Source organism: Taudactylus pleione, unplaced genomic scaffold, assembly GCF_031769625.1.
Source record: "Taudactylus pleione unplaced genomic scaffold, aTauple2 ptg001724l, whole genome shotgun sequence".
In the NCBI taxonomy this organism is placed as follows: Eukaryota; Metazoa; Chordata; class Amphibia; order Anura; family Myobatrachidae; genus Taudactylus; species Taudactylus pleione.
In genome coordinates this window covers 696,941-718,278 of record NW_028286121.1, presented here as the reverse complement: position 1 = coordinate 718,278, position 21,338 = coordinate 696,941, and the positions used below count along the sequence as shown (strand labels likewise).

At 49.7% G+C, this 21,338-nt stretch overlaps 1 protein-coding gene across 1 annotated transcript in view; it reads left to right on the top strand.

The window, feature by feature from the left end:
- TNFSF13 (TNF superfamily member 13) overlaps positions 1-14,926 on the top strand; it is a 69,480-nt gene extending 54,554 nt beyond the window's left edge. The window contains exons 2-6 of the mRNA XM_088464622.1: positions 7,558-7,636; positions 12,458-12,505; positions 13,639-13,757; positions 13,835-13,982; positions 14,817-14,926. Of these exons, the coding sequence (XP_088320748.1) occupies positions 7,558-7,636; positions 12,458-12,505; positions 13,639-13,757; positions 13,835-13,982; positions 14,817-14,926 (504 nt within the window). The remainder of the gene's footprint in view (positions 1-7,557; positions 7,637-12,457; positions 12,506-13,638; positions 13,758-13,834; positions 13,983-14,816) is intronic.
- Positions 14,927-21,338: the final 6,412 nt, after the last annotated feature.

The window sequence follows — 21,338 nt, the reverse complement described above, 5'->3', positions numbered from 1 at the left end:
GACGGCACAGCAGTAGGGTGCAGGGAGCAGAGACACACAGTGACAGCACAGGAGTAGGGTGCAGAGAGGAGAGACACAGAGTGATGGCACAGCAGCAGGGAGCAGGGAACAGAGACACACAGTGACAGCAGAGGAGTGGGGTGCAGGGAGCAGAGACACAGAGTGACGGCACAGCAGTAGGGTGCAGGGAGCAGAGACACAGAGTGACGGCACAGCAGTAGGGTGTAGGGAATAGAGACACAGAGTGACAGCACAGCAGTAGGGTGCAGGGAACAGAGACACACAGTGACAGCAGAGGAGTGGGGTGCAGGGAGCAGAGACACAGAGTGACGGCACAGCAGTAGGGTGCAGGGAGCAGAGACACAGAGTGACGGCACAGCAGTAGGGTGTAGGGAATAGAGACACAGAGTGACAGCACAGCAGTAGGGTGCAGGGAATAGAGACACAGTGACGGCACAGCCGTAGGGTGCAGGGAGCACAGACACAGAGTGACGGCACAGCAGTAGGGTGCAGGGAGCAGAGACACATAGTGACAGCACAGGAGTAGGGTGCAGAGAGGAGAGACACAGAGTGACGGCACAGCAGTAGGGTGCAGAGAGCAGAGACACAGAGTGACGGCACAGCAGCAGGGTGCAGGGAACAGAGACACACAGTGACAGCACAGGAGTGGGGTGCAGGGAGCAGAGACATAGAGTGACGGCACAGCAGTAGGATGCAGGGAGCAGAGACACAGAGTGACGGTACAGCAGTAGGGTGCAGGGAATAGAGACACAGAGTGACGGCACAGCAGTAGGGTGCAGAGAGCAGAGACACTGAGTGACGGCACAGCAGTAGGGTGCAGGGAGCAGAGATACAGAGTGACGGCACAGCAGTGTGGTGCAGGGAGCAGAGACACATAGTGACGGCACAGCAGTAGGGAGCAGGTAGCAGAGACACAGAGTGACGGCACACCAGTATGGTGCAGGGAGAAGAGACACAGAGTGACGGCACAGCAGTAGGGAGCAGGGAATAGAGACACATATTGACGGCATAGCAGTAGGGTGCAGGGAGCAGAGACACAGAGTGACGGCACAGCAGCAGGTTGCAGGGAGCAGAGACACAGAGTGACGGCACAGCAGTAGGGTGTAGGGAATAGAGACACAGAGTGACAGCACAGCAGTAGGGTGCAGGGAATAGAGACATAGTGACGGCACAGCCGTAGGGTGCAGGGAGCAGTGACACAGAGTGACGGCACAGCAGTAGGGTGCAGGGAGCAGAGACACACAGTGACAGCACAGGAGTAGGGTGCAGAGAGGAGAGACACAGAGTGACGGCACAGCAGTAGGGTGCAGAGAGCAGAGACACAGAGTGACGGCACAGCAGTAGGGTGCAGGGAATAGAGACACAAAGTGACGGCACAGCAGTAGGGTGCAGAGAGCAGAGACACAGAGTGACGGCACAGCAGTAGGGTGCAGGGAGCAGAGACACAGAGTGACGGCACAGCAGTGTGGTGCAGGGAGCAGAGACACATAGTGACGGCACAGCAGTAGGGAGCAGGTAGCAGAGACACAGAGTGACGGCACACCAGTATGGTGCAGGGAGAAGAGACACAGAGTGACGGCACAGCAGTAGGGAGCAGGGAATAGAGACACACATTGACGGCATAGCAGTAGGATGCAGGGAGCAGAGACACAGAGTGACGGCACAGCAGTAGGGTGCAGGGAGCAGAGACACAGAGTGACGGCACAGCAGTAGGGTGCAGGGAATAGAGACACACAGTGACAGCACAGCAGTAGGGTGCAGGGAGCAGAGACACAGAGTGACGGCACAGCAGTAGGGTGCAGGGAGCAGAGACACAGAGTGATGGCACAGCAGTAGGGTGCAGGGAACAGAGACACAGAGTGACGGCACAGCAGTAGGGTGCAGGGAACAGAGACACAGAGTGACGGCACAGTAGTAGGGTGCAGGGAGCAGAGACAGAGTGACGGCACAGGAGTAGGGTGCAGGGAGCAGAGACACACACAGAGTGACGGCACAGCAGTAGGGTGCAGGGAATAGAGACACAGAGTGACGGCACAGCAGTGTGGTGCAGGGAACAGAGACACAGTGACGGCACAGCAGTAGGGTGTAGGAAATAGAGACACAGAGTGACGGCACAGCAGTAGGGTGCAGGGAGCAGAGACAGAGTGACGGCATAGCAGTAGGGTGCAGGGAATAGAGACACAGAGTGACGGCACAGCTGTAGGGTGCAGGGAGCAGAGACACAGAGTGACGGCACAGCAGTAGGGTGCAGGGAGCAGAGACACAGAGTGACGGCACAGCAGTAGGGTGCAGGGAATAGAGACACAGAGTGACGGCACAGCAGTGTGGTGCAGGGAACAGAGACACAGTGACGGCACAGCAGTAGGGTGCAGGGAATAGAGACACAGAGTGACGGCACAGCAGTAGGGTGCAGGGAGCAGAGACAGAGTGACGGCACAGCAGTAGGGTGCAGGGAATAGAGACACAGAGTGACGGCACAGCTGTAGGGTGCAGGGAATAGAGACACAGAGTGACGGAACATTAGTAGGGTGCAGGGAGCAGAGACACATAGTGACGGCAATGCAGTAGGGTGCAGGGAATAGAGACACAGAGTGATGGCACATTAGTGTGGTGCAGGGAACAGAGACACAGTGACGGCACAGCTGTAGGGTGCAGGGAATAGAGACACAGAGTGACGGAACATTAGTAGGGTGCAGGGAACAGAGACACAGAGTGACGGCACAGTAGTAGGGTGCAGGGAGCAGAGACAGAGTGACGGCACAGGAGTAGGGTGCAGGGAGCAGAGACACACACAGAGTGACGGCACAGCAGTAGGGTGCAGGGAATAGAGACACAGAGTGACGGCACAGCAGTGTGGTGCAGGGAACAGAGACACAGTGACGGCACAGCAGTAGGGTGTAGGAAATAGAGACACAGAGTGACGGCACAGCTGTAGGGTGCAGGGAGCAGAGACACAGAGTGACGGCACAGCTGTAGGGTGCAGGGAGCAGAGACACAGAGTGACGGCACAGCAGTAGGGTGCAGGGAGCAGAGACACAGAGTGACGGCACAGCAGTAGGGTGCAGGGAATAGAGACACAGAGTGACGGCACAGCAGTGTGGTGCAGGGAACAGAGACACAGTGACGGCACAGCAGTAGGGTGCAGTGAATAGAGACACAGAGTGACGGCACAGCAGTAGGGTGCAGGGAGCAGAGACAGAGTGACGGCACAGCAGTAGGGTGCAGGGAATAGAGACACAGAGTGACGGCACAGCTGTAGGGTGCAGGGAATAGAGACACAGAGTGACGGAACATTAGTAGGGTGCAGGGAGCAGAGACACAGAGTGACGGCAATGCAGTAGGGTGCAGGGAATAGAGACACAGAGTGATGGCACATTAGTGTGGTGCAGGGAACAGAGACACAGTGACGGCACAGCAGTAGGGAGCAGGGAATAGAGACACAGAGTGACGGCACAGCAGTAGGGAGCAGGGAATAGAGACACACATTGACGGCACAGCAGTAGAGTGCAGGGAGCAGAGACACACAGTGACAGCACAGCAGTAGGGTGCAGGAAATAGAGACACAGAGTGACAGCACAGCAGTAGGGTGCAGGGAGCAGAGACACAGAGTGACGGCACAGCAGTATGGTGCAGGGAGCAGAGACACAGAGTGACAGCACAGCAGTGTGGTGCAGGGAGCAGAGACACAGAGTGACGGCACAGCAGTAGGGTGCAGGGAGCAGAGACACAGTGATGGCACAGCAGTTGGGTGCAGGGAATAGAGACACAGTGACGGCACAGCCGTAGGGTGCAGGGAGCAGAGACACAGAGTGACGGCACAGCAGTAGGGTGCAGGGAGCAGAGACACACAGTGACAGCACAGGAGTAGGGTGCAGGGAGGAGAGACACAGAGTGACGGCACAGCAGTAGGGTGCAGAGAGCAGAGACACAGAGTGACGGCACAGCAGTAGTGTGCAGGGAGCATAGACACAGAGTGACGGCACAGCAGTAGGGTGCAGAGAGCAGAGACACAGAGTGACGGCACAGCAGTAGGGAGCAGGGAGCAGAGACACAGAGTGACGGCACAGCAGTGTGGTGCAGGGAGCAGAGACACATAGTGACGGTACAGCAGTAGGGAGCAGGGAGCAGAGACACAGAGTGACGGCACACCAGTATGGTGCAGGGAAAAGAGACACAGAGTGACGGCACAGCAGCAGGGAGCAGGGAATAGAGACACACATTGACGGCATAGTAGTAGGGTGCAGGGAGCAGAGACACAGAGTGACGGCACAGCAGTAGGGTGCAGGGAGCAGAGACACAGAGTGACGGCACAGCAGTATGGTGCAGGGAGCAGAGACACAGAGTGACAGCACAGGAGTGTGGTGCAGGGAGCAGAGACACAGAGTGACGGCACAGCAGTAGGGTGCAGGGAGCAGAGACACAGTGATGGCACAGCAGTAGGGTGCAGGGAATAGAGACACAGTGACAGCACAGCTGTAGGGTGCAGGGAGCAGAGACACAGAGTGACGGCACAGCAGTAGGGTGCAGGGAGCAGAGACACACAGTGACAGCACAGGAGTAGGGTGAAGGGAGCAGAGACACACAGTGATGGCACAGCAGTAGGGTGCAGAGAGCAGAGACACAGAGTGACGGCACAGCACTAGGGTGCAGGGAGCAGAGACACAGAGTGACGGCACAGTAGTGTGGTGCAGGGAGCAGAGACACATAGTGACGGCACAGCAGTAGGGTGCAGGGAGCAGAGACACAGAGTGACGGCACAGCAGTGTGGTGCAGGGAGCAGAGACACAGAGTGACAGCACAGCAGTAGGGTGCACGGAGCAGAGACACAGAGTGACAGCACAGCAGTAGGGAGCAGGGAGAAGAGACACAGAGTGACGGCACAGCAGTAGGGTGCAGGGAGCAGAGACACATAGTGACGGCACAGCAGTGTGGTGCAGGGAGCAGAGACACAGAGTGACAGCACAGCAGTAGGGAGCAGGGAATAGAGACACAGAGTGACAGCAAAGCAGTAGGGTGCAGGGAATAGAGACACAGAGTGATGGCACAGCAGTAGGGTGCAGGGAGCAGAGACACAGAGTGACGGCACAGCAGTGTGGTGCAGGGAGCAGAGACACAGAGTGACAGCACAGCAGTAGGGAGCAGGGAATAGAGACACAGAGTGACAGCAAAGCAGTAGGGTGCAGGGAATAGAGACACAGAGTGACGGCACAGCAGTAGGGTGCAGGGAGCAGAGACACAGAGTGACGGCACAGCAGTGTGGTGCAGGGAGCAGAGACAGAGTGACGGCACAGCAGTAGGGTGCAGGGAATAGAGACACAGAGTGACAGCAAAGCAGTAGGGTGCAGGGAATAGAGACACAGAGTGATGGCACAGCAGTGTGGTGCAGGGAATAGAGACACAGAGTGATGGCACAGCAGTAGGGTGCAGGGAATAGAGACACAGAGTGACGGCACAGCAGTAGGGTGCAGGGAATAGACACACAGAGTGACGGCACAGCAGTAGGGTGCAGGGAGCAGAGACACTGAGTGACGGCACAGCAGTTGTGTGCAGGGAATAGAGACACAGAGTGACGGCACACAGGGCCGGATTAAGGTCTGTGGGGGCCCCTGGGCAACAAACATGTGGGGGCCCCTATTAAATATGACAAACTGGGGGTATGTGCAATGGGGACCTTATGCAGAACCCCCAGTAGTGTCAATGCCCACAGTGGTAGTGCCCCACATGAGTGACGGCACAGCAGTAGGGTGCAGGGAATAGAGACACACAGTGATGGCACAGCAGTAGGGTGCAGAGAGCAGAGACACAGAGTGACTGCACAGCAGTAGGGTGCAGGGAGCAGAGACACTGAGTGACGGCACAGCAGTTGTGTGCAGGGAATAGAGACACAGAGTGACGGCACACAGGGCCGGATTAATGTCTGTGGGGGCCACTGGGCAACAAACATGTGGGGGCCCCTATTAAGTGTGACAAACTGGGGGTATGCGCAATGGGGACCTTATGCAGAGCCCTAGTAGTGTCAATGCCCACAGTGGTAGTGCCCCACATGCAGTGCCCCCTATGCAATACTCCCATTAGTAGTGCCCCCTGTAGTAATGCCCTCTGTATAAATGCCCCCAGTAGTAATACCCCTGTAGTTGTGCCCCAAATAGTAATGCCCCCCAGTAGTAATTGGGCGTGTGCCCAATAGTAATGCCCTAGTAGTCATGCCCCCTGTATAAATTACCCAGTAGTAATACCCATGTAGTTGTGCCCCCAATAGTAATGCCCCCAGTAGTCATTCCCCCGTTAGTAGAGCCCTCTGTAGATATGCCCCCAGTAGTAATGCCCCTCTATTAGTGACCCCAACACTAATGCTCCCTCTCTTGTAGAGCCCCCAGTAGTAATGCCTCCCCCTCCGAGTAATGCCCCCAGTAGTACTTCCCCCCCAGTAGTAATTCCCTCCCCCAGTAATGCCCCCAGTAGTAATGCCTCCCCCCTCCCCGAGTAATACCCAGTAGTAATGCTCCCCCCTGAGTAATGCCCCCAGTAGTAATGCTCCCCCGCCAGTAATGCCCCCAGTAGTAATGCCTCCCCCCTCCCCGAGTAATGCCCCAGGTGTAATGCTCCCCACCGAGTAATGTTCCCTGTAGTAATGCCCCCAGAATGCCGCTTGCACTAAAAAAAAAAAAAAACTGGTTCAGTCTCCTCCGGTCCACTTTAATGGGTGTGGGGTCCCTTAACATGTGGGGGCCCAGGGACGATCGCCCCTGTCGCCCCCCATTAATCCGGCCCTGACGGCACAGGGTGTTCAAGTTTTATTATACCTGTTTGAGTTATGGATTCCTATATGTAGATAGGAGTTCTACTGATGACCCTCATGTAAGAACCTAAAGTTTCAAGGAAGAACGGGGTTTAGGAAATATATTGGAGTGGAAATAAAATATTGAAGAAAACTAAGATACAGTCATAAAATAGCTAAATAGAAATAACTGTATCTATTGGAAGGAACAATCATTGTGTTACTGACAGGCATAGATTTTGAATTTCATTCACTTATTTCGTTACTAGATTACACTCTATATTTTATCACTGGGGAGATGGGCTTATCCTTCAATGGGGACCTATAAGCAGGGGGTGGGATAATGAATCTGTGTTATCTAGCAGGGGGAGGGGGACACTGGGAAATACAATTGCCACTGGGATGAGGGGGGGTAATATTACAAAGGAGCCCTATTGACGCTGGAAAGGTTCTAGGCACCCCTAGGGGTATTTTTGTTTTTAAACTAAAATATTGAATTTATTTATTTTATTTATTTTTTAAATAAGTTTTTCACTAAATATCTGGGGTCTCTTTTGATATAAAAAAAAAATAAAAATCAGTTAAGTAGTTTAAAAAAATAAAAAAAACCTGTGCGGAGTTTGGGGGTACACGTGCTCAGGGAACCCTATAAATAGGGCACCTATCGTAGACCAAGTACCAGACAGCAGCGTCTGAGCGTGAGGAGAGCGTTATACCAGTATGACGCCATTTACTTTTGCCTTCCATTCATACCACAGGTGAGAAGGCCGTGTGAGACCCCAATGTGCCCGAGAAAGAAGCGTGAGCTCCCGGGTGCCAGAAAACAGAGACACAATGGTGAGAGGGGGGGAAGAGGCTGCCACCGATCCCGACTGCTCCTGCTCTATAGGGTTAGGTGTGCCAGGTGCCTTGGCACACAGTAAGGATTGGGCAGTAGCCAGCTGCAATAAAGTGGTCAGCAATTTGCATTGAGCTAGAGATAATACACCTATCAGGATGCCACGGCTTTTCCACACGGTTCTGTTTCCTTGTCCCTGTGCCAGAGTCAGTCCAAGGATCCCAGGATACTGCCGCCAGGTGCTGCAGGCTATGCTTCTCTGTTCCTGCATGAAAACACGCAGGGAATGACGTTACTGTGGCCTGTACATGTACAGGTCATAACATAACTCAGGGGATTAACTGTAACAGGATTGGGGAGAGTACACTAACCCAACCAAGGCCAGACTACACAGCTATAAATTATGACACAGCGCCACCTACTGTCCCTCCAGTACAGCCTACATGCAAAAACTCAGCCTGTAGCTGTTGCCATACTCCAATACTCTAACTGAATACTTGTGGTTTAGTCCGTTAGCAGTGACGTATCTATAACGGGTGTAGGGTGTGTGCCCCACACACCTGGCATGTTTGAGAACCCCACAATAATACATGGGGTAGAAGCAGTATTAGCGCTCATAACGTGCCTTGATACCACTGTGAATCTTGAATACAGAAGTCGTCTGTAAAAGTCACTATGGGACTTGTGTAATAACCTGTGAGATGCAGGTACGGAAGTTCTGGTGGGTCTGCCTGTATTATTCAAGCGGCAATCATTTTCATGTTAGGCAATCTTACTTATCCTCTTTCTTGCAACTCAAGCATGCTCTTGTTATTGTGTAACATTACACTGAAGTGCCAAAACTCATGGGTAATGTAAAGGTAATGGTAGGTGGTGTCACTGTACTGTGATGACTTGGAAATGCCCAGACCTGCATCATAGGGGCATGATAGTGGGTGCCCGCCGGATGGGACATTCCATAGGCACAGTTGTGTGCACATTCAACAATCCTTGATCTATGATGTCACGTGTGTACTGGGAATAGCTCATTGAAGGCATTTCCACCCACCATGGGCACAGCAGTGGCCGACCATGGGTGCTTAATGATAGTGACCAACGGCGTTTGGCCCGAATTGTCAGCGGTAACAGACAAGCGACACTGGCTGAAGTCACATCCACATTTAATGCAGGAGGTACCAGACGCATATCCAGCAGGTCAGTGCAGCATTCCTTAGCTTCCATGGGGTATGGGGAGCAGAAGACCCACCAGAGTGCCCCTGTTACCACTACGACACCGGACACAGCGCCTCACCTGGTCTCAAGACATCGCTAAATTGGATCCCAGAGGACTGGCAACATGTGGCATGGTCCAATGAGTCACAGTTCCAGTTGTTTCGGGCTTGTCACGCTCAGGCCCTTAAAGATCACTTTCTTACCTCTCTGGTGCCGGCTGGCTAGCGCTGAGGTCCACTCACGCTGCACATCGCTCCCGGCTGGTGCTGAGGTCTGTCTGTGCTGCTCCTGCCCCGTCCGCTCAGTGTCCTGTCACTGAGCATGGAGATGGCTCTCCGCAGCCCCTAGCTCACAGCGTGTCTTCCCAGCATGATGGCACAAAGGCTGCATGCCAGAGTTCCCTCCTAAACCACAGTATGGACGCAGCCATGTTGGACTCTGTCACCTGACACTCTTCCTCCACTCAGAGGGCTGCTTCCAGACCAGCATCCAATCCCTGGGGATCCTCCCCTATAAATTCCATTTCCTGACTCACCTCTATTGCCAGTACAATGTCCCAGGTACTTTGTATCTGAACGATTCCAGTCCGGGGGATTCCAGTTCCAAGTCTGATTACAAGTTTCAATTCCATCTGACACTCCAATCTGGATTTACCACAGAGATTTGCTAATTTCTACCACCAACGGTTCTAGCCGATTTCTTCCTACATCGGTCCCATGCGATATTCCAATCATCGGTTCCATCCCGATATATTCAACATCAGTCCCAAACCGATCCAGTGCTGTAATTTATCATCATCGGTCTCAATGCGACCCAGTACTGCAATTCATCATCATCATTCTCACACCGATCCTGTATTCAATGCATCAACATCGGTCTCAAACCGATCCAGCTCTCAATCCAGCATCATCAGCCCCAATCCGATTCTGCCCATCTCTTCAGTATCATATTTGCAGTTCCCATTCCAACCTGATGTTCAATAAAGACATTTACTTTACTGTCCTCACCTTCGGGCTCATCATCCTCTACAGGTCATGTAACTCCTCACATCATAAGGAGGTCCTGGCTCAAGCCACCCAGTTTCATCCACGCCTCTCAAGGCTCCTATTCAGCATCCCAAGCCTATTTTGGCCAAATCCAAACTTCAGGAGTGACAGGACTGATGGCAGGGTTTGGGTGTGGTGCAGACCCCATGAGGCCATGGACCCAAAAAGACACCATACAGGCTGGTGGTGGTTCTATAATGGTGTGGGTGTGTTCTCGTGGCATGAGTTGGGTCCGCTGGTCCCTCTGAATATGTCATTGACCAGTAACCACTATGTTGCATTGCTTGATGGCCATTTGCAGTCCTTCATGGACTTCATTTACCCCTACAACGATGGAATATTCCAACAGGATAATGCACCGTGTCATCAGTCCCAAATTATCCAAAATTGGTTCGAGGAGCATTCTGGAGACGACGAATGGTTGTCACCACCACGTTCGCCAGACATGAACCCAATCGAGCATTTATGAGACGTGGTGGCGAGGTCCATTCACACCCAAGACCCAGCACCTACAAATATCAGGGAGTTGTGGGAAAGTATCCAGACGGCATGGGTCAGCATCTTTCCAGAGGTCTTCTATCCACTTGTGGAATCGATGCCACCTCGCCATTCTAGAGGGGATCCTACACGATACTAGGCACTAATCGCATGACTTTTGGCACTTCAGTGTATATAGAGGCTGTAAGAGACATTTCGGTGTCTTTTTTTCTCCACTTTTATCAAGCAGGAGTTCCTTTCTAGGTTGTTCGTCCACAAGACTGCTTTTCAAAAAGTCTAGTGTTAATTTAGCTTTGGACATTGTTTCCAGGGTGTTAATCAATATAGTCCATTTATATTCTCTCACAAGTCTTTTCCTTTGGCAAACCTCACTTGGTGGAGTTTGTTCTGTAAAATAGCTTTCTGTGTTGATTGGATTTTCCATGCAGCTTCTATAGTGCATACCACGTGTCCTTTACAGATGTCTCATATGTTTTGTTAATAAGCTGGTCATCATCATCTAATACACATATACTTGCTCATCCCTTTCTGTCTCTTATCACATTCCTGGTTATTAACCTCTTGTCTATCTGTAGGAATAACGGGCCTGAATCTATTTTGTACGGTATAACACAGCCTCAGGGAAACGGCTGTGCAATATCGTACCAGTAAAATGCCTTCTGCAAGCATCTGCGATCTGAGTGCAGCATCCGAAGACGCTGCTTTGGATCACCATTGCGACTAATGGTCGCGATGGTCGCTTTCCTTCGGCCAGTCGGCATGAGCTGAGTCTTACTCAGCCTGAACCCCTCTGCCGGGTCAAGGAAGTCTGCCTCCCAAGGCACAGAACCTGGGCTCAGCATGCCTATAAAATGAGTGTGACACACCCCAGTTTTGCAGAACGGTCCTCAAAGCCACCCCCGCCAAATGCCACAGCAAGTCAATCATGCTACGGCTATGGGGGGGAATGGGTCATGCGCAGACATAGAACCATCAGATTTGTACATAAACCATTGCATTTGTATACAAATCCGAATCAGCTCCAACCTCCCACAAGTCCTCTCCAGATATCAGCATCTCCACCTTAAATTTCCACTGTTGATGATTGTCTTAATTTAATTTAGCTACTGATAGTTTAAGATAAGAGTTGCTGGCCATAAACTTTTCATTTTCATTCTGTACTCCCTTTGAAACACAGTGCTGAGTTACTCAGATTTCACATGAAGATTGCTTGTCAATTTCTGAAGTGCTGAGCCAGGGCCAAATAACCTGTTGTAAAATATGCTTTTCTGTTCAAGCATCAAAAACACAGGGGAAACTTTACTGTGACCTGTATATGTAAACTTCATAAAATAGCATAAAAAAATGAAGAGGTATAAAATAGTGCATTAACATAATCACGGAGAGACTACACAGAGATAATCTGCTGTCCCTCCAGTAGAGCTTCACAAGCAATACTCATCCTATAACTGTTGTCATACTCCAACAAGGAATGCTACTTGGTGTCAATGGCTTACTAAACAGAAAGCTCATGTACTGTAACAATACGCAAATGGAGCAGGGTTTACTGCAGAATACAGTCCATCATGGTACAGAACTATTTACATTCACTTCATAATCCCTAAAAAAAGTACTAACCAAACTAATGAAAGATATGTCGTAAGCTACCAGACTCATAGCTCCCTTCTGTCTGTGTCACTGCGACACCCTGCAGGGGGAGGGGCAGACTCATAGCTCCCTTCTGTCTGTGTCACCCTGCAGGGGGAGGGACAGGCTCATAGCTCCCGTCTGTCTGTGTCACCCTGCAGGGGGAGGGACAGGCTCATAGCTCCCTTCTGTCTGTGACCCTGCAGGGGGAGGGACAGGCTCATAGCTCCCTTCTGTCTGTGTCACCCTGCAGGGGGAGGGACAAGCTCATAGCTCCCTTCTGTCTGTGTCACCCTGCAGGGGGAGGGACAGGCTCATAGGGGTTTGTCGCTGTTATCCTATAGGTTGATAGTGGGATTATTAGCTCCCTTCTGTGTGTATGGGAAAGTAGGGATAACATAGGTACAGTCTCACAATACCCTCTGTTCTCTTTTTCAGGAACTCACTGTCTTCTCCATCTGGTACCTGAATCATTATTCTCCAATGGTGAGATTCTCTCTTTATCTCTCTGTAATACTAGCCAGCCATTATTGTTATACATAATGACTTGAACATATATCACAACAGTGTCCCATCCGGTAGACAGCAATAAAAGATGAGGTCATGCTGCGTTAGTTAGTGTGCAACGCCCCCCGGGGGGCATGTTAAGTACTTCCAAAGCACTTGGCTGCCCCCAACACCCTTCCCCTAAAAACACCCTAGAGCAGTGCCCGCTCACCATTCATTGGGGCGCTGTGTTATTTGGACCCCTCAGTCTCTAACTTAGGACCCTGTAGGGGCACATGTAATTCGCTGGGAGGGGACTATGGGGCAATGGGCCCGCAAAAGCCTCCTACTGAATAGTCACTGAATGTTAGAGATCGAGGTACCAATATACAAGACTAAAGGCAAACCGGAAGCAATCTGAGTCACAGACAAAATGACAATGTCTAGAGATAAAAAAAAAAAGAAAAAAAATTTGAGACAAAAAGTATAATTTTCACCAGGGCAACTCTGCAACAGTCATCTGCCCTATTGCCCAAAAACAATTGAATAGATCTATCCAGTGTACCCCTGAATTTCAGGCAATCTCTGCCAGACACTAGACAGAGTAGGCCAAAGGCCAGATCCTGCTTCACATTCTTCTGAAGTGGACGGGGTCCCTCTGACGCGTTTCGCACCGGAGTTCCTGGAGTGTAAAAACACAAATGTGCTGTAACAGCCTTGTCCTTGGACAGTCCCTCCCAAAAACGTCGGCGAGTACGGCTGAGGGTGATGTATTTTGCCCTCCTATGTACTGGTTCCCTCTAATTTACAACCAGTGACTCCTCTATGTATCATCCACAACGTCATCAGGAATCTATTTTTGGAGTCACCATATCCAGAGGTCTCCCCTAATATCTCTGTACACCCCGTTATGAGACTAGGATTAGAGAGTGCAATCAGTCATAGGATGATATATGCCCCTTATCTGTCCTGATTTACCAGCCCAGACAAGGTGCAGAACTTACTGGGAAGTGGGCGCACATGCACCAGTTCCTAGCCTGGATTTGGTAGCGTTAGGACGCGTACACATTGTGCGGCATGACGATCTCACTAGAACGCAATGTGACGCCTCTCCTTCCACCCTTTGTCTACAGTCTCCCAGGACTTCACTATCATCTCGTGGAAGATGTCTCTCCAAAGGGGGAAATCTCTAGAGGCCCAAGGTACAAGAGTGAGGGTGAAGAAGTCCGGAATATACCTCATATACAGCCAGGTAAGAGCATACCGCGTCACAGTGCGATCACCCGTCACCTCTTCTGCTCTTTACGGGACGTCTCTCCTGCTTCCCAGGTGTTTTACAGGGATAACACCTTCACCATGGGCCACTTAGTGCTGGAAAGAGCAGACGGCGAAACTGGAGACGGCAAAGTCCTCGTGCGCTGCGTGCAGAGTATGCCGAAAGAGGACGACCTGGCGTATAACACTTGCTACACTTCCGGTGAGGCTGCCTCCAAGGGCCTCAAATTATATTATTATCATTATTGTCCCTGTCGGTTTGGAAAGCGCCAAAGCCCCAGCTGGGACCCCCGGCTGCTTCCTGATTTATTGTACATCCATCTCCCCCAGCTCTTTGCCCCACCCCTCGAGCTCCACCCGCAGCCAATTCTCTCGGGGGGGAGTGGGTGTGTGATAGGGATGTGCAAGCTTGCATTTGTTCGGATTTTCCCGCCAAATTTGCATTTTTCCCGCCAAAAAGCGGGTCCCAGAAAGAGGCAAAACGTCTTCTTTCACGGACAAACATCATCTTTCATGGACTATTGTCCAGGAATGAGGGATGACGTTTTGCCTCTTTCTGAGACCCGATTTTTGGCGGGAAAAAAAATCTGAAATTGGCGGGAAAATCCAAACTAATCCGATCCTGCACATCCCTAGTGTGTGAGTGACATGCGAGGAAGGTGTCCTGGAACATGCACGTTCCGGGACCTATTCCAAGGGCATGTGGCGACTCTCACGCCCCAGGCCTTCCATGTTGCACGATTAGCTCCTCGCTCTCACATGTGCGCGGAGTAAATACGTTTTTTCCTTTTTAATGCATTTCTTTATGTTTTTAGTGCGTTGAGTTTTTTTTTTTCCAATACAATATGCTGTAACTGTAGCGTTCTAAACGCAAAGCAATAGGTCGCTCTGGGGGTCTAAAAATTACATTGTAGCGGGCGCTGGTGGGAACAGCAGATACACGTGAAACGCGCCTGAGAGCTAGGAACGCTGTAACTTGAGGAGAAATAGCGGTGTCTACATTAACTCTGAGTAATGCTGTGTTTTTGCCCTTTAGGTGTCTTCTCGCTGCAGAAGGGAAGCACCATCACGCTGATAATACCACGGCCGAGCGCCATTCTGAACACCAGCAGCCACGCAACATTCCTGGGTTTCATCAAACTATAAATAACATCACTCTGACACATTATCGCTTCAAACGGCCACCGAATTGGCAACCGAAGGAATTATTTACTATAAATGTATAAATGTTCCTATATCCACAGGGTGACCTAAAGTAAATAGGGTTAAGAGTCTGCCCCTCCCCCTGCAGGGTGACACAGACAGACAGGAGCTATGAGTCTGTCCCTCCCCCTGCAGGGTGACACAGTGACACAGACAGAAGGGAGCTATGAGCCTGTCCCTCCCCCTGCAGGGTGACACAGTGACACAGACAGAAGGGAGCTATGAGCCTGTCCCTCCCCCTGTAGGGTGACACAGACAGAAGGGAGCTATGAGCCTGTCCCTCCCCCTGCAGGGTGACACAGACAGAAGGGAGCTATGAGCCTGTCCCTCCCCCTGCAGGGTGACACAGACAGAAGAGAGCTATGAGCCTGCCCCTCCCCCTGCAGGGTGACACAGACAGAAGGGAGCTATGAGCCTGTCCCTCCCCCTGCAGAGTGACACAGACAGAAGGGAGCTATGAGCCTGTCCCTCCCCCTGCAGGGTGACACAGACAGAAGGGAGCTATGAGCCTGTCCCTCCCCCTGCAGGGTGACACAGACAGAAGGGAGCTATGAGCCTGTCCCTCCCCCTGCAGGGTGACACAGACAGAAGGGAGCTATGAGCCTGTCCCTCCCCCTGCAGGGTGACACAGACAGAAGGGAGCTATGAGCCTGTCCCTCCCCCTGCAGGGTGACACAGACAGAAGGGAGCTATGAGCCTGTCCCTCCCCCTGCAGGGTGACACAGACAGAAGGGAGCTATGAGTCTGTCCCTCCTCTTTAGGGTGACACAGACAGAAGGGAGCTATATCTGGCCCTCCCCCTGAAGGGTGACACAGAAATAAGGGGCCTATGAGTCTGACCCTCCATGTACAGGATGACACAGAAGCCTGTTTAGCCTGCGCTAAATGTGATTTTATGTTATCGTCGCTTATCACAGTGATCCATAAACTCCTTATTACCAGGGTGTTGCTCATCTGCCCCAGCAATACTAGCCCGGACTGGGCGATTGCTCACCGCTCTGCTGGGCCAGTCTCCATAGCTGTCGGAATGCGTGAGCCGGCTGGCGCAGGCACATTAGTGCAGAAAGCCCAGATTTGAGCTTTTCTGTTTCATACGTTACAAAAAAAAAAATTACAATATAATAAAAAAAAACATTACTTGATTCATTTTAATAAAATTACACAAAAACTTAAACATTAATGCAATTTATAAAAAATACAAATGCTGTACTCTGAAGAATTAGGACAAGCATGCCTAGGCTCCTCCCTGGGTGGGGTTATTGCTGGCAAGAACCCCATTAGGGCCTGATTCAGCAAGGATCGCAGATCCTAATACGCACGCAATCGGCATACTATGGCAGCGAGACTACGTGCGTAATCGCACGTTCACCTCTAAGGGGTCTATTTACTAAGACTTGGAGAGAGATAAAGTGGACGGAGATGAAGTACCAGCCGATCAGCTCCTAGCTGTCGTTTTTCAAACACAGCCTGTAAAGTGACAGTTAGGAGCTGATTGGTTGGTACTTTATCGCTCCCCACGGCTTAGTACATAGGCCCCTAAATCTCCTACTTGAGTCAGAGAGTTGTGAGCAGAGCAGGATTGTCAATTGTTAGTATTATTATTACTCCTTTAGTTATACGGCGCCACAAGGGTTCTGCAGCGCCTAACAGAGTTGAGCAGAACAAGAGAACAGTGACTTACGGTACAAGACAATGCAGGGCAAGTACATGGTATATAATAAACATTACTGCAACGGTAGCATGGTGGCAGAAGTCAGGGGTTAGGTGCTGTTGTAAGGTGATTGGCCTAGAATGTCGGCCAGTGTGTACCCAGCATAAGGGAAGGAAGAGCACACAGGGGATGAGGGCCCTGCTCGTGAGAGCTTATATCCTAATGGGGAGGGGCAGACAGACAGGGGTGGCACAGATGGGGCAGACAGCTAGCATGGGACAGGGGGTAAGGATGAGAGATGGTTGTAATCCTACTATAGAGTGTGTGAGGAAGTCACTTGGAGTACGAGATTCACGCCACTGACGTTCTACTGTACGTAAGGGTTTTTGCAGGTGTCTTGTGACTTTATATTGCCGCGTTTGTCATTTTCGGTTTACGTTGGAGAGTGACGGGCAGCCGGAGCCGCCTCATCGGGGGCTATTTCTAGAGTTTGGGTACGGTGTGACACAGCAGTCTCAGGAGAGGTGAATGTAGAAATTGGTGCCGGTAGTTGTTGCAGAGAGATGGAGAGATGAAAATTAACAGCGTTAAATTTGTTACAGACATAGGGGCCCGATTCAGCACAGGACGGAACTGCAACGCTACATGCAACCAGCTCTGCAATTCCGTCCTTGCAATTATGGCAATTATGCAGCAGGGGGCGTCATGCCTCCTGCATGCTTACTTATCCGAGCTCCGTCCAAGGACGCAGCAATTGGATAATCTGCCATAACATCGGCCGGCTAAGTGACCCATGGGGTCAAGCAAGCCAGCTGCCGCAAGTACAACAGCCGATGGAGATCCTGGCCTCTTCCCTCCCCCCAACGGTGGCCATCGCCGCCCGCCCCCACCCACAAACGGCAGCAGACTGCCAATCACTGATTGTCTGCTGCCGGACTGCGCACGAACACGTAGGACCCGTCCTGCACTGTGAATAAGCCCCAGAGTGTGCGTTACATAATGCCCATTTTAGTGATTCGGAGGCTGATGGGAGACATGTGGGACCAAATGTAATAGGGTGAGAGGTTAGAAAATTTGAGAGTTTAGCAGTAACCTGTCACATTGGTTGAGTTTTATCTTCAAACTGGGAAAATATCTGGATGAGAATTCACATCGTGAGAGTTTTTCTTAGCCTAAAAATATGCACGTTTTCATGTTCTCGGACTCTATTACATTGGGCAAGTTTCCATATTCTCAGACTCTAATACATTGGGCGAGTTTCCATATTCTCAGACTCTATTACATTGGGCGAGTTTCCATGTTCTCAGACTCTATTACACTGGGGGAGTTTCCATATTCTCAGATTCTAATACATTGGGCGAGTTTCCATATTCTCAGACTCTATTACATTGGGCGAGTTTCCATGTTCTCAGACTCTATTACATTGGGCGAGTTTCCATATTCTCAGACTCTATTACACTGAGCGAGTTTCCATGTTCTCGGACTCTATTACACTGGCCGAGTTTCCATGTTCTCAGACTCTATTACATTGGGAGAGTTTCCATGTTCTCAGACTCTATTACATTGGGAGAGTTTCCATGTTCTCGGAATCTATTACATTGGGCGCGTTTCCATGTTCTCAGACTCTATTACATTGGGAGAGTTTCCATGTTCTCGGACTCTATTACATTGGGAGAGTTTCCATATTCTCAGACTCTCTTACACTGGGCGAGTTTCCATATTCTCAGACTCTATTACATTGGGCGAGTATCCATGTTCTCAGACTCTATTACATTGGGAGAGTTTCCATGTTCTCGGAATCTATTACATTGGGCGAGTTTGCATGTTCTCGGAATCTATTACATTGGGCGAGTTTCCATGTTCTCGGACTCTATTACATTGGGCGATTTTGCATGTACTCGAAATCCATTACATTGGGGAAGTTTCCATGTTCTCGGACTCTATTACACTGGGCGAGTTTCCATGTTCTCAGACTCTATTACATTGGGTGAGTTTCCATGTTCTCGGACTCTATTACACTGGGCGAGTTTCCATGTTCTCAGACTCTATTACATTGGGCGAGTTTCCATATTCTCAGACTATTACATTGGGCGAGTTTGCATGTTCTCAGACTCTATTACATTGGGATAGTTTCCATATTCTCAGACTCTATTACATTGGGCGAGTTTGCATGTTCTCGGAATCTATTACATTGGGCGAGTTTCCATGTTCTCGGACTCTATTACATTGGGATAGTTTCCATATTCTCAGACTCTATTACATTGGGCGAGTTTGCATATTCTCGGAATCTATTACATTTGGTGAGTTTCCATGTTCTCAGACTCTATTACATTGGGAGAGTTTCCATGTTCTCGGACTCTATTACAGTGGGCTAGTTTCCATATTCTCAGACTCTCTTACATTGGGCGAGTTTGCATGTTCTCGGAATCTATTACATTGGGCGAGTTTCCATATTCTCAGACTCTCTTACATTGGGCGAGTTTGCATGTTCTCGGAATCTATTACATTGGGTGAGTTTCCATATTCTCGGACGCTATTACAGTGGGCGAGTTTCCATGTTCTCAGACTCTATTACATTGGGTGAGTTTCCATATTCTCAGACTCTCTTACATTGGGAGAGTTTGCATGTTCTCGGAATCTATTACATTGGGTGAGTTTCCATATTCTCGGACTCTATTACATTGGGTGAGTTTCCATATACTCAGACTCTCTTACATTGGGTGAGTTTGCATATTCTCAGACTCTATTACATTGGGTGAGTTTCCATGTTCTCAGACTCTATTACATTGGGTGAGTTTCCATATTCTCGGAATCTATTACATTGGGCGAGTTTGCATGTTCTCAGACTCTATTACATTGGGCGAGTTTCCATATTCTCGGACTCTATTACATTGGGCGAGTTTCCATGTTCTCAGACTCTATTACATTGGGCGAGTTTCCATATTCTCAGACTCTATTACATTGAGCGAGTTTCCATGTTCTCGGACTCTATTACATTGGGCGAGTTTGCATGTTCTCGGACTCTATTACATTGGGCGAGTTTGCATGTTCTCGGAATCTATTACATTGGGCAAGTTTCCATATTCTCAGACTCCATTACATTGGGCGAGTTTGCATGTTCTCAGACTCTATTACATTGGGATAGTTTCCATATTCTCAGACTCTATTACATTGGGCGAGTTTGCATGTTCTCGGAATCTATTACATTGGGATAGTTTCCATATTCTCAGACTCTATTACATTGGGCGAGTTTGCATATTCTCAGACTCTATTACATTGGGCGAGTTTCCATATTCTCAGACTCTATTACATTGGGCGAGTTTGCATGTTCTCAGACTCTATTACATTGGGATAGTTTCCATATTCTCATACTCTATTACATTGGGCGAGTTTGCATGTTCTCGGAATCTATTACATTGGGCGAGTTTCCATGTTCTCGGACTCTATTACATTGGGATAGTTTCCATATTCTCAGACTCTATTACATTGGGCAAGTTTGCATATTCTCAGAATCTATTACATTGGGTGAGTTTCCATGTTCTCAGACTCTATTACATTGGGAGAGTTTCCATGTTCTCGGACTCTATTACAGTGGGCGAGTTTCCATATTCTCAGACTCTCTTACATTGGGCGAGTTTGCATGTTCTCGGAATCTATTACATTGGGCGAGTTTCCATATTCTCAGACTCTCTTACATTGGGCGAGTTTGCATGTTCTCGGAATCTATTATATTGGGTGAGTTTCCATATTCTCGGACGCTATTACAGTGGGCGAGTTTCCATGTTCTCAGACTCTATTACATTGGGTGAGTTTCCATATTCTCAGACTCTCTTACATTGGGCGAGTTTGCATGTTCTCGGAATCTATTACATTGGGTGAGTTTCCATATTCTCGGACTCTATTACATTGGGTGAGTTTCCATATTCTCAGACTCTCTTACATTGGGTGAGTTTGCATATTCTCAGACTCTATTACATTGGGTGAGTTTCCATGTTCTCAGACTCTATTACATTGGGTGAGTTTCCATATTCTCGGAATCTATTACATTGGGCGAGTTTGCATGTTCTCAGACTCTATTACATTGGGTGAGTTTCCATATTCTCGGACTCTATTACATTGGGCGAGTTTCCATGTTCTCAGACTCTATTACATTGGGCGAGTTTCCATATTCTCAGACTCTATTACATTGAGCGAGTTTCCATGTTCTCGGACTCTATTACATTGGGCGAGTTTGCATGTTCTCGGAATCTATTACATTGGGCGAGTTTCCATATTCTCGGATGCTATTACAGTGGGCGTGTTTCCATGTTCTCGGACTCTATTACATTGGGTGAGTTTCCATGTTCTCGGACTCTATTACATTGGGTGAGTTTCCATGTTCTCGGACTCTATTACATTGGGTGAGTTTCCATATTCTCGGACTCTATTACATTGGGTGAGTTTCCATGTTCTCGGACTCTATTACATTGGGTGAGTTTCCATGTTTTCTGTTTTTATTACATTGGGCCGAGTTTGCCTGTTTTCGGACTCTATTACATTGGGTGAGTTAAATAAGTGTGAGAGTTTACGGCTAAACTCTCATATATTCTAAACTCTCCCCCTATTACATTTGGCCCCTGGTGTGCATGAAACTTACAGGATTTTTATTCCGTAGTGAATCAGCTGTATGCGTGTGGGGCCTGGGCTTGGTGATATGTCACCAGC